This window comes from Tupaia chinensis, unplaced genomic scaffold (assembly GCF_000334495.1).
Source record: "Tupaia chinensis unplaced genomic scaffold, TupChi_1.0 Scaffold000646_1, whole genome shotgun sequence".
NCBI classification, from domain to species: domain Eukaryota; kingdom Metazoa; phylum Chordata; class Mammalia; order Scandentia; family Tupaiidae; genus Tupaia; species Tupaia belangeri.
The window spans coordinates 1,855,916-1,871,817 of NW_006160167.1; the positions used below are offsets into that span (position 1 = coordinate 1,855,916).

At 36.7% G+C, this 15,902-nt stretch overlaps 1 protein-coding gene across 2 annotated transcripts in view; it reads right to left on the reverse strand.

Annotated features, from left to right (window-relative positions):
* VPS13B (vacuolar protein sorting 13 homolog B) overlaps positions 1-15,902 on the reverse strand; it is an 806,861-nt gene that overhangs the window by 584,158 nt on the left and 206,801 nt on the right. For both annotated transcript variants that reach the window (XM_027776225.1, XM_027776226.1), the window contains one exon: positions 376-510. In XM_027776225.1, the coding sequence (XP_027632026.1) occupies positions 376-510 (135 nt within the window). The remainder of the gene's footprint in view (positions 1-375; positions 511-15,902) is intronic.

Here is a 15,902-nt window from a genome sequence, read left to right on the forward strand (position 1 = left end):
ATTACAGCCCTAGATTTAAAAACAGGTGGGTATTCTGTTTAATACTATTAAACTAAAAACATGTTAATTTTAAAGTATCATGTATATCTATACCTACTGATTAAAAATATATAGGAACAAATATTCCTTTAGTTTTTCTCTTATTCTTAAAACTATGCAAAGTTTTTTCTCCTTAAATAAAAATTAACTTGTTAAAGTCACTAAGTATCATCCTGGCACAATGAAATATTTTTAAAAGTAAAAATTAAAAAAATTTAAAACCTCTGATTCATAGGAACAATGAGTAAATTCTTGTTTCAGTAACGCTCCTTGTAAAACGCAAGGCCAATTCTCCTATACAGGCAATAAAGTTTTACACGGTCCAGCTGCACATACCTGGGGCTTTGGCACAAATTTTTATTGATCCCATGGTCCCAGAGGCACATTTGACCAATGATGTGCTGCAGTACTTCAATTCAACATTCTGGATTGAGCCCTCAAGAGTTGGCAGGGGATTCTTAGATTTCACACCTAATAAAAGAAAACTGCAAATGTACTAGCCGATTGAATTTAAATAATTTTTATACTCCTTCACCAAGGCATTTAAACTTAATTATACTTTAATTATCTACCTCAGATGTTCTTACAGTATTTGTGTTAGGTTTCATAGTTCAGTGTTTAAGGGGTGAAAGGATGCAATTTTTAAATAAATGGGCTGAACTCTTATTCCTATATTTACTTGGTGAGCTCTTGATTTGTCAAGCTCAAGAAATAAAAGTAAATGTACAAATATTTGTTTAAAAACAAGAGTATTATAAATCATATTTGGTACTAGAATATGGAGTAATATTTTTCTTTTAAAAAAAAATTAATTTATAAATTAAATCTTATTTAGGCAAAGACAAAATAGAAACTGTGAAAACAGATTCCCCAAAATACCTTGGTTAGGTGGAATGAGAAGACAGAAGTAATATAGTTCAAAACAGTTTTTGTATTAAAATACAGTTGCTTAGAGTACTGGCTCAATGGCCTAGGAGTTAAAGGAACTGAATCCCAAATGGCTAGCCACACGGTTCAAGTCCTAGAACTGTGGCTTGAGAAACACAACTGGTACAACAGGATAGAGAAATGGGGAAGGGATGGTGGCATGACCACACCTCAAGGCAGTGGTGGGGTGGTACTTTCTCCCTTTGTCTCTGGTGATTGCACATGCCCTCTCACAAGTTGCTGATAAACAAATTTGACACTCTCAGTGTTGATAAGCAAAGGATTGTTTACCCATTAACAAAAAAAAAAGATGTTAAACTCTCTACTATGTACTACTTGCTGAAAAATATAAAAGCACAGAAAGCAATAATTATCATAAATAAATAGTTGGGGAAACTAACACAAAAGGGAGAACCTCATTTTATCCTGAAGTGTAGGTGGGAATTACACAAACAGAGAAGCCTTAGGAACATTATACTGACAATATTGCTAACCACTACAATGATGACAAGGAACTCTCAATTAGCATTTACTGGGGACTTACTACGTATTAGGCACATTATCTCACTACTCTATACAGACAGGCCTTAAGATAAAAATTACTATTATCCTTATTTTATAGATGAAGATGTAATAGAAGACTAGAATGAACTAATTTTGTCCCAAGTACTACAGCTAGTAAGTGAAAGAGCTGAGGTAATTAATACAATCTGATCTTATCACAGAAGACTTCACCACTCATTTTGACTGTATTCATGAATGTCTATCAATACAATTTCTTTTTTTCTACCCATTTTACATGTTGGTTAAATACACACTATCCTTCATATATGAGGCTACTTCAACAACATATGATTAAGATGACCATTAACCTTTTTTAACAGATATATTAAACATTATTCTAAAATTATTCTAAAAATCTTTGGTTTCAAACTTTCCTGTGTCAAGAAGACCCATGATTACTCTAAGAGATTACAACTAAGTCTTCCTAAATTGTGGCCCAGGGATCTGCAAATGGTTAGTGGGCAACTTCAGAAACACTATCTCACATATTAGCCCTTATTATAAAAGAGGTTAATGTGCTAATTACTATTTGGTTGTTAAATAACTGTGTATCAATTGGTTGCTATTTGCCAGCTGAGTTATTTCCATCTGAAAGGGTCCCCAGTATTCTCAGAGAAGTTATGAATCTGGGTTTGTGGCAGGCCTCATGGAATATATACAAAATATGGAATGATTTTTCCAAGGCTTTATTTCATCATATTGTAAAAATACATTACTCAAAAAACAAGAACAGTCATGCATCACGTAGCAACATTTCATTCAACAACAGACCATATACAATACAAGAGACCAAAAGATGGCATAATGGTTACATCACTGGACTCTCAAACGGTGGACCATGGTTCAAGACCTGTACCAAGTAGCTTGAAACTCATGCCAGGCACAGGTGCTTGCATGCCCAAAATCCTCAGAGGAGAATAGAGAAGGAATTGCAGCATGGCCATCCCACCTTGGGGAGGTGATTTCTTGCTTTCTGTCTGTCTCTCTGGTGAGCACACACATCCTATAGCAGAAAAAAAAAATCTCTCTCAAAAAAAAAGGGCATAATGGAGCTGAAAATTTCCTATCACCTAGCAATGTCAGCGCCATCATAATGATGTAGCAATGTTTCTGTTGATGCTGATGTAAGCAATCTACTGTGTTACCAGTTATATAAATTATGTCAATAAAATTAAATACAGTATATAATACTTGACAGTGATTCTTTTTTTCTTTTTTTAGGTTTTTACCATAGGGCATGTATGCTCCCCGAGAGAGACAAAGAGAGGAAAAATGAAAAATCACCTCCCATGGTGTATGGCCACACCACAATCCCTTCTCCTCTAGTGTCCTCTTAGGATTCTTGGCATGCACAGATATGTGGTTGGCGTGATTTTGAAGCTGCCAGATCCAGGGCTTAAACTGCAATCATGTAAGAGTCCAGCCACCTTAACCACCATGTCATCTGCTGGCCCTGACAATGATTTTTTAAATGAGTATGTTATTTGTTTCTGTATTCACTAAATTATACCATTTTAAAAAATTTTACTCCTACTTATTAAAATTAAAATTCTGTGAAACAGTATGCTATGATAGCAGTAGCCTCATACAACAGGTATTTACCTATCTACTGATTACAGCATTTTATCTTGTGCTTGATTTAATCTCCTGAGGTTTTGTTCAGCATAGTTTTTACAGTGGGACAATACGCAAAGGTAAAGACATTGATAATAATGACCCTAACCTTGTGTTTCTAATGTGTGTGTGCTTGTGTGTTAATGTTTAACAAGTTTAAAAATTAAGAGAAATTTAAAAATTTAACTAGAAAAAGCTTACAAAGATATAAAGAAATAAAATATTTTATATAACTGTACAATGTCCGGTTTTTTTTGTTTGTTTGTTTTTTAGAGGTTTTTACCATAGGGGAACATGTACTCACCAGAGACACAGAGACAGAAAGAGACAGTGAGAAATCCTCCCCCTGGGGGGGATGGCCATGCCGCAATTCCTTCTCCTCCATTCTCCTTCTGGGATCTTGGACATAGATACACACACACCAGGCTTGATTCTCAAGCCAACAGGACTGCAACTCAAACCATAGTCAACCACATGGGAGTCTAGCGCCTTAACCACTATGCCACCTACTGGACCCTATAATCTTTGTTTTAAGATAAATGTTATTTTTTAAAGTTTTTAAAGTAAAAATATTAGTTAAGCTATGTTTAAATTATTATTTAAAATACACACACGCACACACACACACATACACACACCCCACACACACACAAACATACATGCCAGAGGGTGCATTAATTCTCAGGAAAGAGGCTAGAGAGAGAAAGACAGAGAGAGAAACATGCTTCAAATTCTGGCCCAGAGCCCTGAAGAGCATGCCAAGCTCATATGTGAGCATGATCAGAATCCTAACCTGATGGAAAAATGGAGGAAAGGGGCTTATATAGCATGGCCATGCCCCACTCGGGGGAAGCTTCCTGTCTATTTCTTAATGCTCTTACTCACTGACAAGTGTGTCTCTTGGGAATAAAACAAACACACACACACACTACACTGGTGGTATTTCAGAAAATTAAAAGATGCCAACACTTATATAATTGTAATAGTAATGACACTAGTTATCATCACATGTAATAGTTACCAAGCACTCCCTGCGTGCTATGTACTATACCTAATTTATTTTATTTATTCATCACATACAAACATGATCTATTGATGTTCACATTTTACATACAGGAAAATGGAGACTAACAAAAATAATGATTTTGCCAAAGGCTCAAGTAAGTTAGTGGCAAAACTTAGATCACATTTCTCCTTCTTAAAAAAGGATATTGAACTATACCTCATAGTTAATATCTATTTTGAGTGCAGGAGCTATAGTCAGTAGATAAATTAAACTGTTCCAAACACTGTGATAGCTGCTGAGAGATAAACAAAGCTGAATAATAACCTACACTGGCCCTATATTCTATATCATATTCTACATTAATATTTCAACAAATAGGGAACCTATATCTGTTGTGAAAGTGGCAACACCTAATGCCTGTGGGTGACTAAACTAAGATGCAAGTTGACCTGCACTAAATCCTGGAAAGAGAAGAATTAAGTAAAACAGGCAGTTCAGAAGGCAGGGATGAAGATGCTAGAAAGATGAGGTGTGACTGAAATACCATCTAATGACCATAGATCTTTTTACTTAATCCATGCAGCCAAGCAACAACCCGACACTGATTCTGACAGAAAACTGAAGGAGTCACTCTGGAGTGATTGAACCAGAATGACTCTGGACTAAGGAATATGACCATAGTCAAAGAAAGGGCACGTGCTAAAAACGAATTACCTAAAAATATACACAGACTATAAATACTGGATAAAGTGTGTTCTCCCTCTATTGTCTAAGAACCCTGAGTGTCAGTTTATAATACCTAAGGAGAAAATAGAAGGAATGTGAAAGTAACGAAGATGTCCTTCAGTAGGTGAGCAGATAAACCTTGGTTCATCCAGACAAAGAACTATTCGCACAAAAAGAAATGATTCCTCAGCAGTCATTTAGTGCTAATGGTTCATTGTCCAGAATACCAGGAACATGGAAGAATCTTAATTCCATACCACTAAGTGAAAGAAGCCAGTATGAAAGGGCTACATAAGGATGATTCTGACTATATGATATTCTGGAAATGGCAAAGGCATGATGACAGTAAAAAGATCAATAGTTGTAGAGTTTGTGGAGCAGAGGAAGGAATAAACAGGCAGAGTACAGAGGATTTTTGGGCCTGTGAAGACGTTCTGTGAAATTCTACATGAGGGATACGTATCATTATACATTTGTCCAAACCCATATAATGTGTAACACCAAGTGTAAATCCTAAAGTAAGCTAGCTCTGAGTGATTATGACATGTCAATGTAGGTCCATCAATGTAACAAATGCACCACTCGTGAAGGATGCTGGTAGTGGGAAGAGGTTGTGCAAGTATTGGATCAGGGGCATAAGGGAAACCACAGTATCTTCTTCTCAAGTCTACTGAGAAACCAAAAATACTTTAAAGAATCAAATTATTGGGACCAACAGATGATGTAATGGTTACATTGCTTGACTCCCACATAATTAACTGCAGTTCAACTCCCAGACTCAGCAGCTGAAACTCACACCGGGCGCATATGTGAATGCCCGAGATCTCGAGAGGATAAAGGAGGAGATGGGATTGTGGCGTGGCCATCCCCCCTGGGGGGTGATCTCTCGCTTTCTGTCTCTCTGTCTTTCCAGCAAGCACAAGTGCCCTATAGCAAAAACCTCTCAAAAAGAGAGAGAGAGAGAGAGAGAGAGAGAGAAAGAAAGAAGGATCAGTCAGTCTTAAAAATAATCCCAAACAAGGGAACCAGCAGATGGAATAATGGTTGCATCACTAGGCTCCCACATATTTGATTGCAAATATGGGAGTGAACATTTCTCGGTATAAGAGAGTAGGAAAATCAATCTTTTATATAGAAGGGGACTAGAAAGGGGAAAATCACTAGGCTATGTACTCTTAAAGGGAGTTCCAGATAGCTTAGGACAATATCCCAAACATAGGTCAAAAACAAATAATTTTCTTTATCCTTGATTTCTTCATCATCTGGTATGGGAAACTAATCACTAAGCACTCATGTCATTAGTTTCTTTTCCCTCTGGTTCCTTTCATAGGTTGATGTTCACACCAGTTTATCCACAATGCATCTACATAGAAGTTTATTTTTTCCACTTTGGATTCATGAATATTAAATCTGAAGACACTTACCTTGCATCTTTATCAGGAAGCAAAAGTCTTTAAGTATTGTTTCATACCTTTCTCCTTCTGAGGGTTTATAGACATATATAACAGAATCTTCTTCTATAGAGAGATCTATTGACCTATTCTCTCACATCTCTATTTTGAGTGGTTCATTTTGGGTATTTTTTTTTTTTTGAGAGGTTTTTGCTATAGGGTGTGTACGCTGGCCAGATAGACAGAAAGGGAGAAATCACCCCTCAGGGGGGATGGCCATGCCGCAATCCCTTCTCCTCCATTCTCCTCTTGGGATCTTGGGCACACATGCACAGACGCCGGCATGAGTTTTAAACCACCGGATCCAAGACTCGAACCATGGTCGACTACATGGGAGTCCAGCGACATAGCCATTATGCTAACTGCTAGTCCCTCATTCTGGGTAATTTTTAAATAATCAATCTTAAATTCACTAATCATTTTCTTAGCTGTGTCTAATTTGCAGTTCGATTCATTCCCTGAGTTTTGACCTCTACAGATTACATTTCTGGAGGCCATCAGGTGTTGTGGTGGCTAAGGTACTAGACTCCCACATGGCCATCTGCAGTTCAAGTCTTGGACCCAACTGTTTGAAAATTACACAGAGCATTTGTATGTACGTGTGCCCAAAATCCCAAGAGGAGAATAGAGTAGAAGGGAATAAGGCATGGCCATCCTCCCCTGGAGAATGATTTCTCACTTTCCCTCTGTCTCTCTCTAGTAAGCACATGAACCCTAATGACAAAAGCCTTAAAAAATAAAGAAAAAAACTTTTCATTTTAAAAATGTTTTACTTTCTATTGATAATATCAATGTCTCTCATAATTTTTAAAATTTGTCATAGGGTGCATGTGCTTGCCAGAGAAAGACAGAGTGAAAGTAAAAAAGCACTCCCATGGGGTGCTTTCAATTCATTCTCTTCCATCTGTTCCCCCCTTCGGGATTTTGGGCATGCACGCATATGTATCAGGTGTGTTTCTCAAGTCACAGGGCCTGGGATTATAATTGTACAATTGGCCATATGGGATTCAGCCATCTTAACCACTAATCCATGGGTTCACCCAAGGCCTCTCATATTTTTAATTCTATCTTTTATTTCTTTAATCACTTTAAGCATAGTCATTTTATACTACTTCCAATAATTATATTATCTGACATTCTAAGAATCTAATTCTGCCGCTGGGAGTTTCTGTTCACTGCTGATCTCAGCAGATTATTAAATTAAAATTCTCTGTAAACCAGGATTGTGAGTTTACATTCCACAAGGCTTTCTTTTTCAAAGAAAAAGAGTTGAGGGTATACGTCATAATACATCATTGCATTTACTACAAGATACTCAGAGATATAACCAACCTATACAAAACAATATTTTAACTTAACTTATTGGCAAGATAGCTCCTACCCATGCAAGAAATTGAAATCTGAGACAGAACAGACATTGTGGTTACAAATTCTCTGAGAAAGGGGTCTACCCTTTTTCATTCAAAACCAACAAAAAATATTCTTCTCTGTTAGGAGGAATCAGGAGTAAAATAAAATCTTGAAATAGCCCACTTGTGAAGTTCTGAATTTGTAGCAGAATATCAGTTCTAATCCCTTCCTTCTGTCCACTACCCCTTTCAGTGATTAAGTGACAAGCCTGCTGGTAACTGAGGTCATCAAAGCCCATTAGGGCAGTCTGAGCATCAGTGCTTTCTGCCTACTTTGGTTTTCAGTTTTCTTTTTGATTTTTTAGAAGTCATACCATATGTTGGGACAAGCAGTTGGCGTAATGGCTATGTCACTAGACTCCCAGATAGTCAACCACTGTTTGAGTCCCAGATCTAGTGACTTAAACTCACACTGGGCGCATGCGCATGTGTGCCCAAGATCCTGAAACGAGAATGGAGAAGAAGGGATCGTGGCATGGCCATACCCCTGGTGGGTGATGTCTTGCTTTTGGTCATTCTGTCTCTGTTTTTCTGGCGAGTGCATGAGCCCTACAGCAAAAACTTCTAAAAAATAAAACAAAACAAAAAACTCGTGCCATATGCTTCATAAAAAGTAAATAAATTTTCTTCTAATATTTAATTCACAATAAATGAAAACAATTAATTTTTAAGGTTAAACACTGGAGGATATGCAGAGACATTAAACACAATATAAACTCATAAATTTACTTAACTACTCTGTTTCAGTTTTGGTCTATAAAATGGGTATAAACAGTACTTTACAAAGTAATCATGAGCACTGAGTGAAATGATAAATGGACAGCAGTTAACGGTGCATTTGGGATATTAGTGCGCAATATTTAACTACTCTACTGTCATTGTTGTTATTATAACTACAGACAATAAAAGCTTGCACTGGGAAAGTTCAGTTCACATCCATTAAGCAGTAATAAGGGAATTTACTGAAAGATAAATGAATCACTAAACCTTTATTTTAGTGTAAACTCAAATAGCTATATTATCTTGCATTTAAAACCTCCAAGGCTCAATTTCCTCTCCTGGAAAAAGTGAGTGGTTTGATTTCATTATGGCTGAGATTGATTCTAACTCTGAAAACCATTATTAGCTGTGGATAGAGGAAATTAAATACTACATGATGGAATACGGAAAAGAAAAGTGGTCTTTCAGGTATCAATTGTGTCATGTGTCTTCAGTATTTTATAAGGTAAAGAAAACTTACACTAATTAAATAAAGCAGTTATTAAGTTTTTTAATATATGATGCAAAATGGGCCATCCCCAAGGCCTAATTAACAGAGCCAGGTTGACCACACTTTAAGTCCTAGCCCAGGCAATATGCACCTGGCACAGTGCAAGCATGCCCCAAATCCAGACAGAATAGAGAAATGGAGGAGAAGGAACTGAGGTATAACCATCCCCTCATCAAGCAGTGCTTTCTCCCAACATCCACCTATTTCTAGCAAGTGCATATACTCTGGTAATTTTAAAAATACATATATATGGTTTTAAAATATATATAACTAGGTAATGTCAGTTAGTGATGAAGGATCAGGTAAAGTTTTAGAGAAATAATTACAAATTAGTTTACGAACTGATATTGCCTGGAAACTTTCCAAAACTTTGATCTCTCTCTAGCTTCTAGAACTTAATTAATTAATTCTTGCTATGGGGGCCAATTCATGCTATGGTGGTTAAGGAGGCTAGATCCCACATAGCTGACTGTGTGATTCAAGTCCAAGTCCCTGTGACTTGAGAGACACACCAGGCATATGGGAATGCATGCCAAGAGTCCTGAAAGGAGGCAGAAGTGAAGGAGAAGTGGGTGCAGCATGACCATCCCTCATGGGGGAGGGGAGGTGGGCACTACTTTCTCATATTCCTTCTCTTTCTTTCTCTGATGAGTGCACAATGCTCTCTGGCAAATAAAATATATATACATGTATAGTTGTATACATATATATGTATATACACATACATATATATATAAATAAAACATATATATATATTCCTGTGATATCAACAAAATGATGCAACATTAGATTGTTCTTATTAAAGTTTTTTAGTAAAAAAAATAATTCCCAATGAACAGTTATGATCATCTATAATAGTGTTACCCCAATAAATGCATGTTTAAAAAAATAAATATATAAACATGGCATAAAATCAAAAACCTCAACAACAGCAACAAAAAAAATCTGTTTCTTGGATTAGGTAAAAAGGAAATAAATGAAACTATGTTTTCAGTAATAATCACTGGTGAAAATACCTAAAGAAATACCATGCAAAAATCCTATTACATGGGGCCAGCAGGTGGCATAGTGCTTAAGGCGCTGGACTCCCACATGGTTCACTATGGTTCAAGTCCTGAACTTGACAGCTTGAAATTCATGCCCAGCACATGTGTGTGTATGCCCAAAATCCTGAGAGGAGAACGGGGAAGAAAGGATTGCAGCACAGCCCTGATTTCTTGTTTTCTGTGTCTCTGGCTCTCTGGCCCTCTGGTGAGTGCACATGCCATAGAGCAAAAAATCTCTTTAACAACAACAACAACAACAAAAAGAGTTTTATTACATTAAACTACATTTCTGCCAAAGGAGGGGAGACAGGTAGAGGAAACAATCACTCTAGAGCACTATTTTTATTTTTAATGTGAGTATTAGGACAAAAAATGAAATAAAATTATTTTAAAAATACTATACAGGAAGAAGCCTAGAGTCCTTTAAAACACCTTATTGTAGATACAATGAGGGAAATGTGATAAAGATTCAAATTTTCAAATGTGAATAAGGATGTTAAATGAATCACTAAAAAAAAAAAAGTAAATGAAGAGCAAAATTTTCTTTTCTTTTTTTAAGTTTTTGCTATAGGACATGTGTGCTCACTGGAGAGAGAAAGAAGAAAGAAAAAGGAAACTGAAAAATTCCTCCCCACAAAGGATGGCCATGATGTGTTCCCTTCTCCATGCTCCTCTCAGGATTTTAGGCACTCATGCTTGGCATGATTTTCTAGATGATGGGTCCCGGACTTGAACCACACAGTCAGTCATGTAGAATCTAGCCACCTTAACTTTCAAATCTGCTGGCTCACTAAACAATCTTTTAAATTAAAACATCATATGTGTATATACATGTGCATGCATGTGTGCACATATGTGTTTGGAGGGAGCTGATAAAGGGCACATCAAAATAAAAATAAATAACAACATTCATTCACTCTGCAGAGGACAAGATCATTCCCCTTGCTTTGGTTTAACTCACATTCTGCCAGAGTAAAGTTACCATTCTTCAAGGCTAATTCCCTGACCTCTGTAAAATCTGAACTCCTACAAGATCTCAGGCAGCACACAACCAAGACAATCTTTTCATTTCACGTACTGCCCTCCCATCACCAACAAAATCAAAGGCCTACTGAAAACAACTCTGGAATGTTTTTGTCATTGTCCAGCTTTTACATAAGAATTTGCATCTAATACAAGGCTTTCATCATAATGTAAGGATGCAAATTTTGTGGGCACCTAAGCATAATCATTTACTGAAGGCTCCTCCTGCATAACACTAGTTTGGACTTACATGCCTTTCATTTATTCATTCAATAATCATTTACTGTGAAACTGCGATATGCCAGACTTAACCTGGAATTACAGAAGTAAACAAGACTCATTTAAATTCATCACTCCAGAAATTCACAATCTAGTAAAAGAAGCAGTCATTAAAGCAATAATTTTGACCATAGAACTACTAGATATTGTGAAAAATACCAAAAAAAAAAAAAAAAAGAAAGGACCAGGGTGTGGTCTGAGACGGCCAGATCATCACACGTGCAGTTAGAGTCCCAGACCTAGTGACTTGAGGAACACTCAGGCACATGTGTGTACATACCTCAAAGTCCCTAAGAGAGGGAGAAATGAAAAAGGGACTGCAGTATGACCTTTCCTCATAGGAACTGATTTTTCCCTGTCTCTCTGGTGAGTGCACACATACTCTGGGAAACTTTTATAAAGAGACAGAAAGAAATAGGAGAAAACATTTGTAAATCATGTATTTGATGAGCAACTGATTTCCAGAATACATAGGAAACTTTTAATACTCAACAAAAACAGAACAAAAAACCTGCTTCAGGGCAAAGAACTTGAATAGGCATTTCTTTGAAGATGACATACAAATGATGTTCAAAATTGCTAATAACTAGTAAAATGCAAATAAAAACCACAATGAGATATGACCTTACATTCACTAGGATGACGTCTATTGAAAAAAAAAAAATAGCAACTGTGGTCACGAGTGTGAAGTAACTGAAATCCTTCTGCACTATTCATGGGAATGTAAAATGGTACAGCTGCTGTGAAAAACAGTATGACAATCCCTCAAAAATGTAAAAATAAAGGTACATGATTCAACAATTGCTATTCTGGGTATATATTCAAAATAATTGAAAGCAGGGTCTTAAAACGGTATCTGTACACCCGTGTTCATACCAGCATTGTTTATAATAGCTAAAACATGGAAGCAACTGACAAAGATGAACAGATAAGCAAAATTATATATATAGCTATATATAAAATTTTAAAAATATGATTATATAATTATTATAAAATTATAATTTCATATATATATATAGAGAGAGAGAGAGAGAGAGAGAGAAACAGAAACAAGGTATCTATCTATTAGATAGATTTCATTCACCCCTAAAAAAAAGGAAATTCTGACACGGGCTATAAAACAGATGAACCTTAAGGTGAAATACGGCTAAGTAAAATAAGCAGTCACACACAAAAAAAGAGAAATAAAAATAGTGTTATGATCCCACTTATATAAGGTATTTAGAGTAGTCACAATCAGAGACAGAGATCTACCAAGTAGTGTGGTGGTTAAAGCACTGGACTCCCACATGGCTGACAACAGTTCGAGTTCTGGACCTGGTGGCTTGAAAATCAAGCTGGGCACCTGGATAATGGAGGAGAAGGGACTGCAGCATGGCTATTCCCCCAGGGAGTAACTTCTCACTTTCCTTTTCTCTGTCTCTCTCCAGTGAGTGCATGTGCCCTATAACAAAACAAAACAAAACAAAACAAAACAATCAGAAACTGAAGGCAGAATGGTGGTTTTGCAGAGGCAGAAAGGAGGGACAAATGGGAAGTTATGGTTTTAATGGATACAGAGTTTCAGATGGACAAGATGAAAGGAGTTCTGGAGATAAATGGTGGTGGTGGTTACATATCATTATAAAAGTACTTAATTCACTGAACTGTTCATTTTAAAATAATTAAGATGTAAACTATATTTCATGTGTATTTTACTACAAGTTTTAAAAAGAAAAAACATTTAACTGTACTGTTGAAATAGATGCAGTCTACTATACCTCAATGAAGTTTTTATTTTAAAAGAATACTAAAGAAGGAAGATTGGAAAAATAAATAAATAAAAAAATAAAGAAGGAAGATTGGGATTGTAGTAGTCTGGGGAGTCTTAAAAAAAAAAAAAAAGAAAAAAGCAGCACATAAGGGACCAGCAGCTGGCATAATGGCTATGTCGTTGGACTCCCATGTAGTCCACCATGGTTTGAGTCCCAGACTTGGTGGCTTAAACTCACGCCAGGTGAGTGTGCATGTGTGCCCATGATCCTGAGAGGAGAAGAGAGAAGAAGGGACTACGGCATAGCCATCCCTCATGGGGGGGTGAGTTCTTGCTTTCTGTCTCTTTCTGGCAAGTGCACACGCCCTATAGCAAAAAACTCTCCAAAAATAAATAAATAAATAAAAGGAGAGAAGGGGGGGAAAAAAAACACTTCAACTGATAATGTTTTCACATGTATGTAACAAATCACCCCTGCCTAGACACAGAGTTGTGATCAGGATGGTAAACCAACTGCCAATGTTTAAGAGACAGTTTTTCCTAAGTTTCTGAAATAGTACTACTTCCAAAAAGACATGGTAGACATAATTTCCCACATTCCTCATGCTAAGTACAACTAAAAAATAGACATTATACATAAGAAGCAAACAAAAAGAGGATTCTAAAAGGTGGAAAGAATGAATAAATGCAAGTTAGGGACATCTGGACCCAAGGAAAGACACAGTGGTACAGTTCATGGGTTTTGTCTTTACCTCATTTACCCCAAGCTTGAAACTGAAGAAACAGCAACCCAGAAAGGCTCATGGGTATATATAGAGAGAGACCTAACAAAAGCCTGTGTACCCTAACCAAAGGACCAAAAAGGGGCATCTAGCAAGAAAGAAAAATGTTAAGATAATAACTGTAAAACACAAAAGCAAAAACTGTGGCCTAAGGCCAGAGGGTAACACAGGAGTAAAACAAGATGCTCTATGACTCTGACCCACATGGGAAGGTTTTGGGTTCAAGTTCAGAGACCTCCCTAAGTATCCCAGGCACAATGTGCCCATTATCTAGAGCTGGCTAAAGCTAGGAGTGAATCACAGTGTCAAGTTTCACACTGTCAAATTTCTTTCACTTTTAACACACTCTCTCTCTTTTCTCTCTCTCTCTTTCTCTCTCTCTCGTTCGTGGAAGAAACAAAATATATGGTCTCACCCTCACCAACAGCAGCAAAGTTCAAGTGGAGAGCCTACATTTTCATCTTCGGCGTGCTCTAACAAGGAACCTCATCACCTCTGGCTTGGGAAGAACAAGAGGAGATTTACAACCCAACCAAGAAGAGGGACATACCTTTCCCTCTTTCAGCTGGAATGGGGTCAAAAGAGACCTAACAGAGAGTCAGCGATTTCACCAATCCCAGTGATAAGGAGCCAGCCCATCACCAACACAGTGTCAGGAGGCCTCACTACTAATAATCCAAACACTTCAAATCAGAGAGTTATCAATGGAAGCCTAATTTAGAGGCAAAATATCTCCCCTTGCTTAGATACCAATGAAAGTCAAATAAAGAACCTAGACTTCTCCCGCCACCTGGCAATACCAGGGAGGGGCAGGAACATGTCCCTTCCACTACCAAAAGATTTTCAGATGAAGTCAGCTGAACAGAAAATTTAAATAAGATCCAGACTCTGAAGACACAAATTCAGAATATCTACGTTTTAACTAAAAATCACTTATACCAAAAACCATGACAATCCCAAATTGAATGAAGGATAAACAGTAATTATCACTGATAAGACACAGAAATTAGAACTGAGAAAGATTAAAAATGACCATCATAAAAACGCTTCAGTTAGCTGGGACCAGCAGATGGCATAATGGTCACGTTGATAGACTCCCACACAGATTGTGGTTCAAATCCCAGATCTGGTGGCTTAAACTCACACCAGGCACGTGTGTGCGCATACCCAAAATCCTGAGAGGGGAATGGAGAAGGGATTACGGCATGGCCATCCACCAGGGGGTGATTTCTCACTTTCTGTCTCTCTGTCTCTCTCTGTCTTTCAGGCAAGCACAAGAACCCTACAGCAAAAATATCTTGAAAAAAAAAAAAAAACAGCTTAATTTAGTAATTATAAGCATGCTTGAAACAAAAATATACAAAATTTAGGAAAGAAATAGGAAATTAAAGAAAAAAGGTAACAATAACATAAAAATGTACCAAATCAATTTTAGAAATAAAAAAATGCAATAAAGAAATAAAACCAATGGAGAGGTTCAGTATCATAAATGTGAGGGCAAAGGAAACAAACAAAACACTAAACTGGAAGATAGACCAATACAAATTACTGAATGTTAATTATAGGGGAAAAAAGCAAATAAAGAAAATGAAAAGAGTTTCAGGGAACCATAGGACTACAATAAAATATCTAATCCAATACACGCATTTAAAGAGAGGAGGAAACAGATTAGGCAGAAATAATACTTTAAGATATAATGACTAAAAACTTTCAAAATTTGTCAAAAGACATAACCTGAAGACTAAGAAGCTGAACTATATCAAACAAGATAAACTAATAAACTTTTGAAAATTGTAGATAAAAACACTAGAAAAGGACAAAAGAAAAATGACACCTTATTCATAATATAATTCAAATGATAAATAAATTCAAATGACAACAGACATTTCATTAAAACAGCACAGAAGCCAGGAGGAAGTGTTATATTTTTCAAATGCTGGAGGTGGGGAGGACCCCAAATCCTTTACCTACTAAAATATCCTTCAGGAATGAAGGAAAAATCTAAGTCCTCTT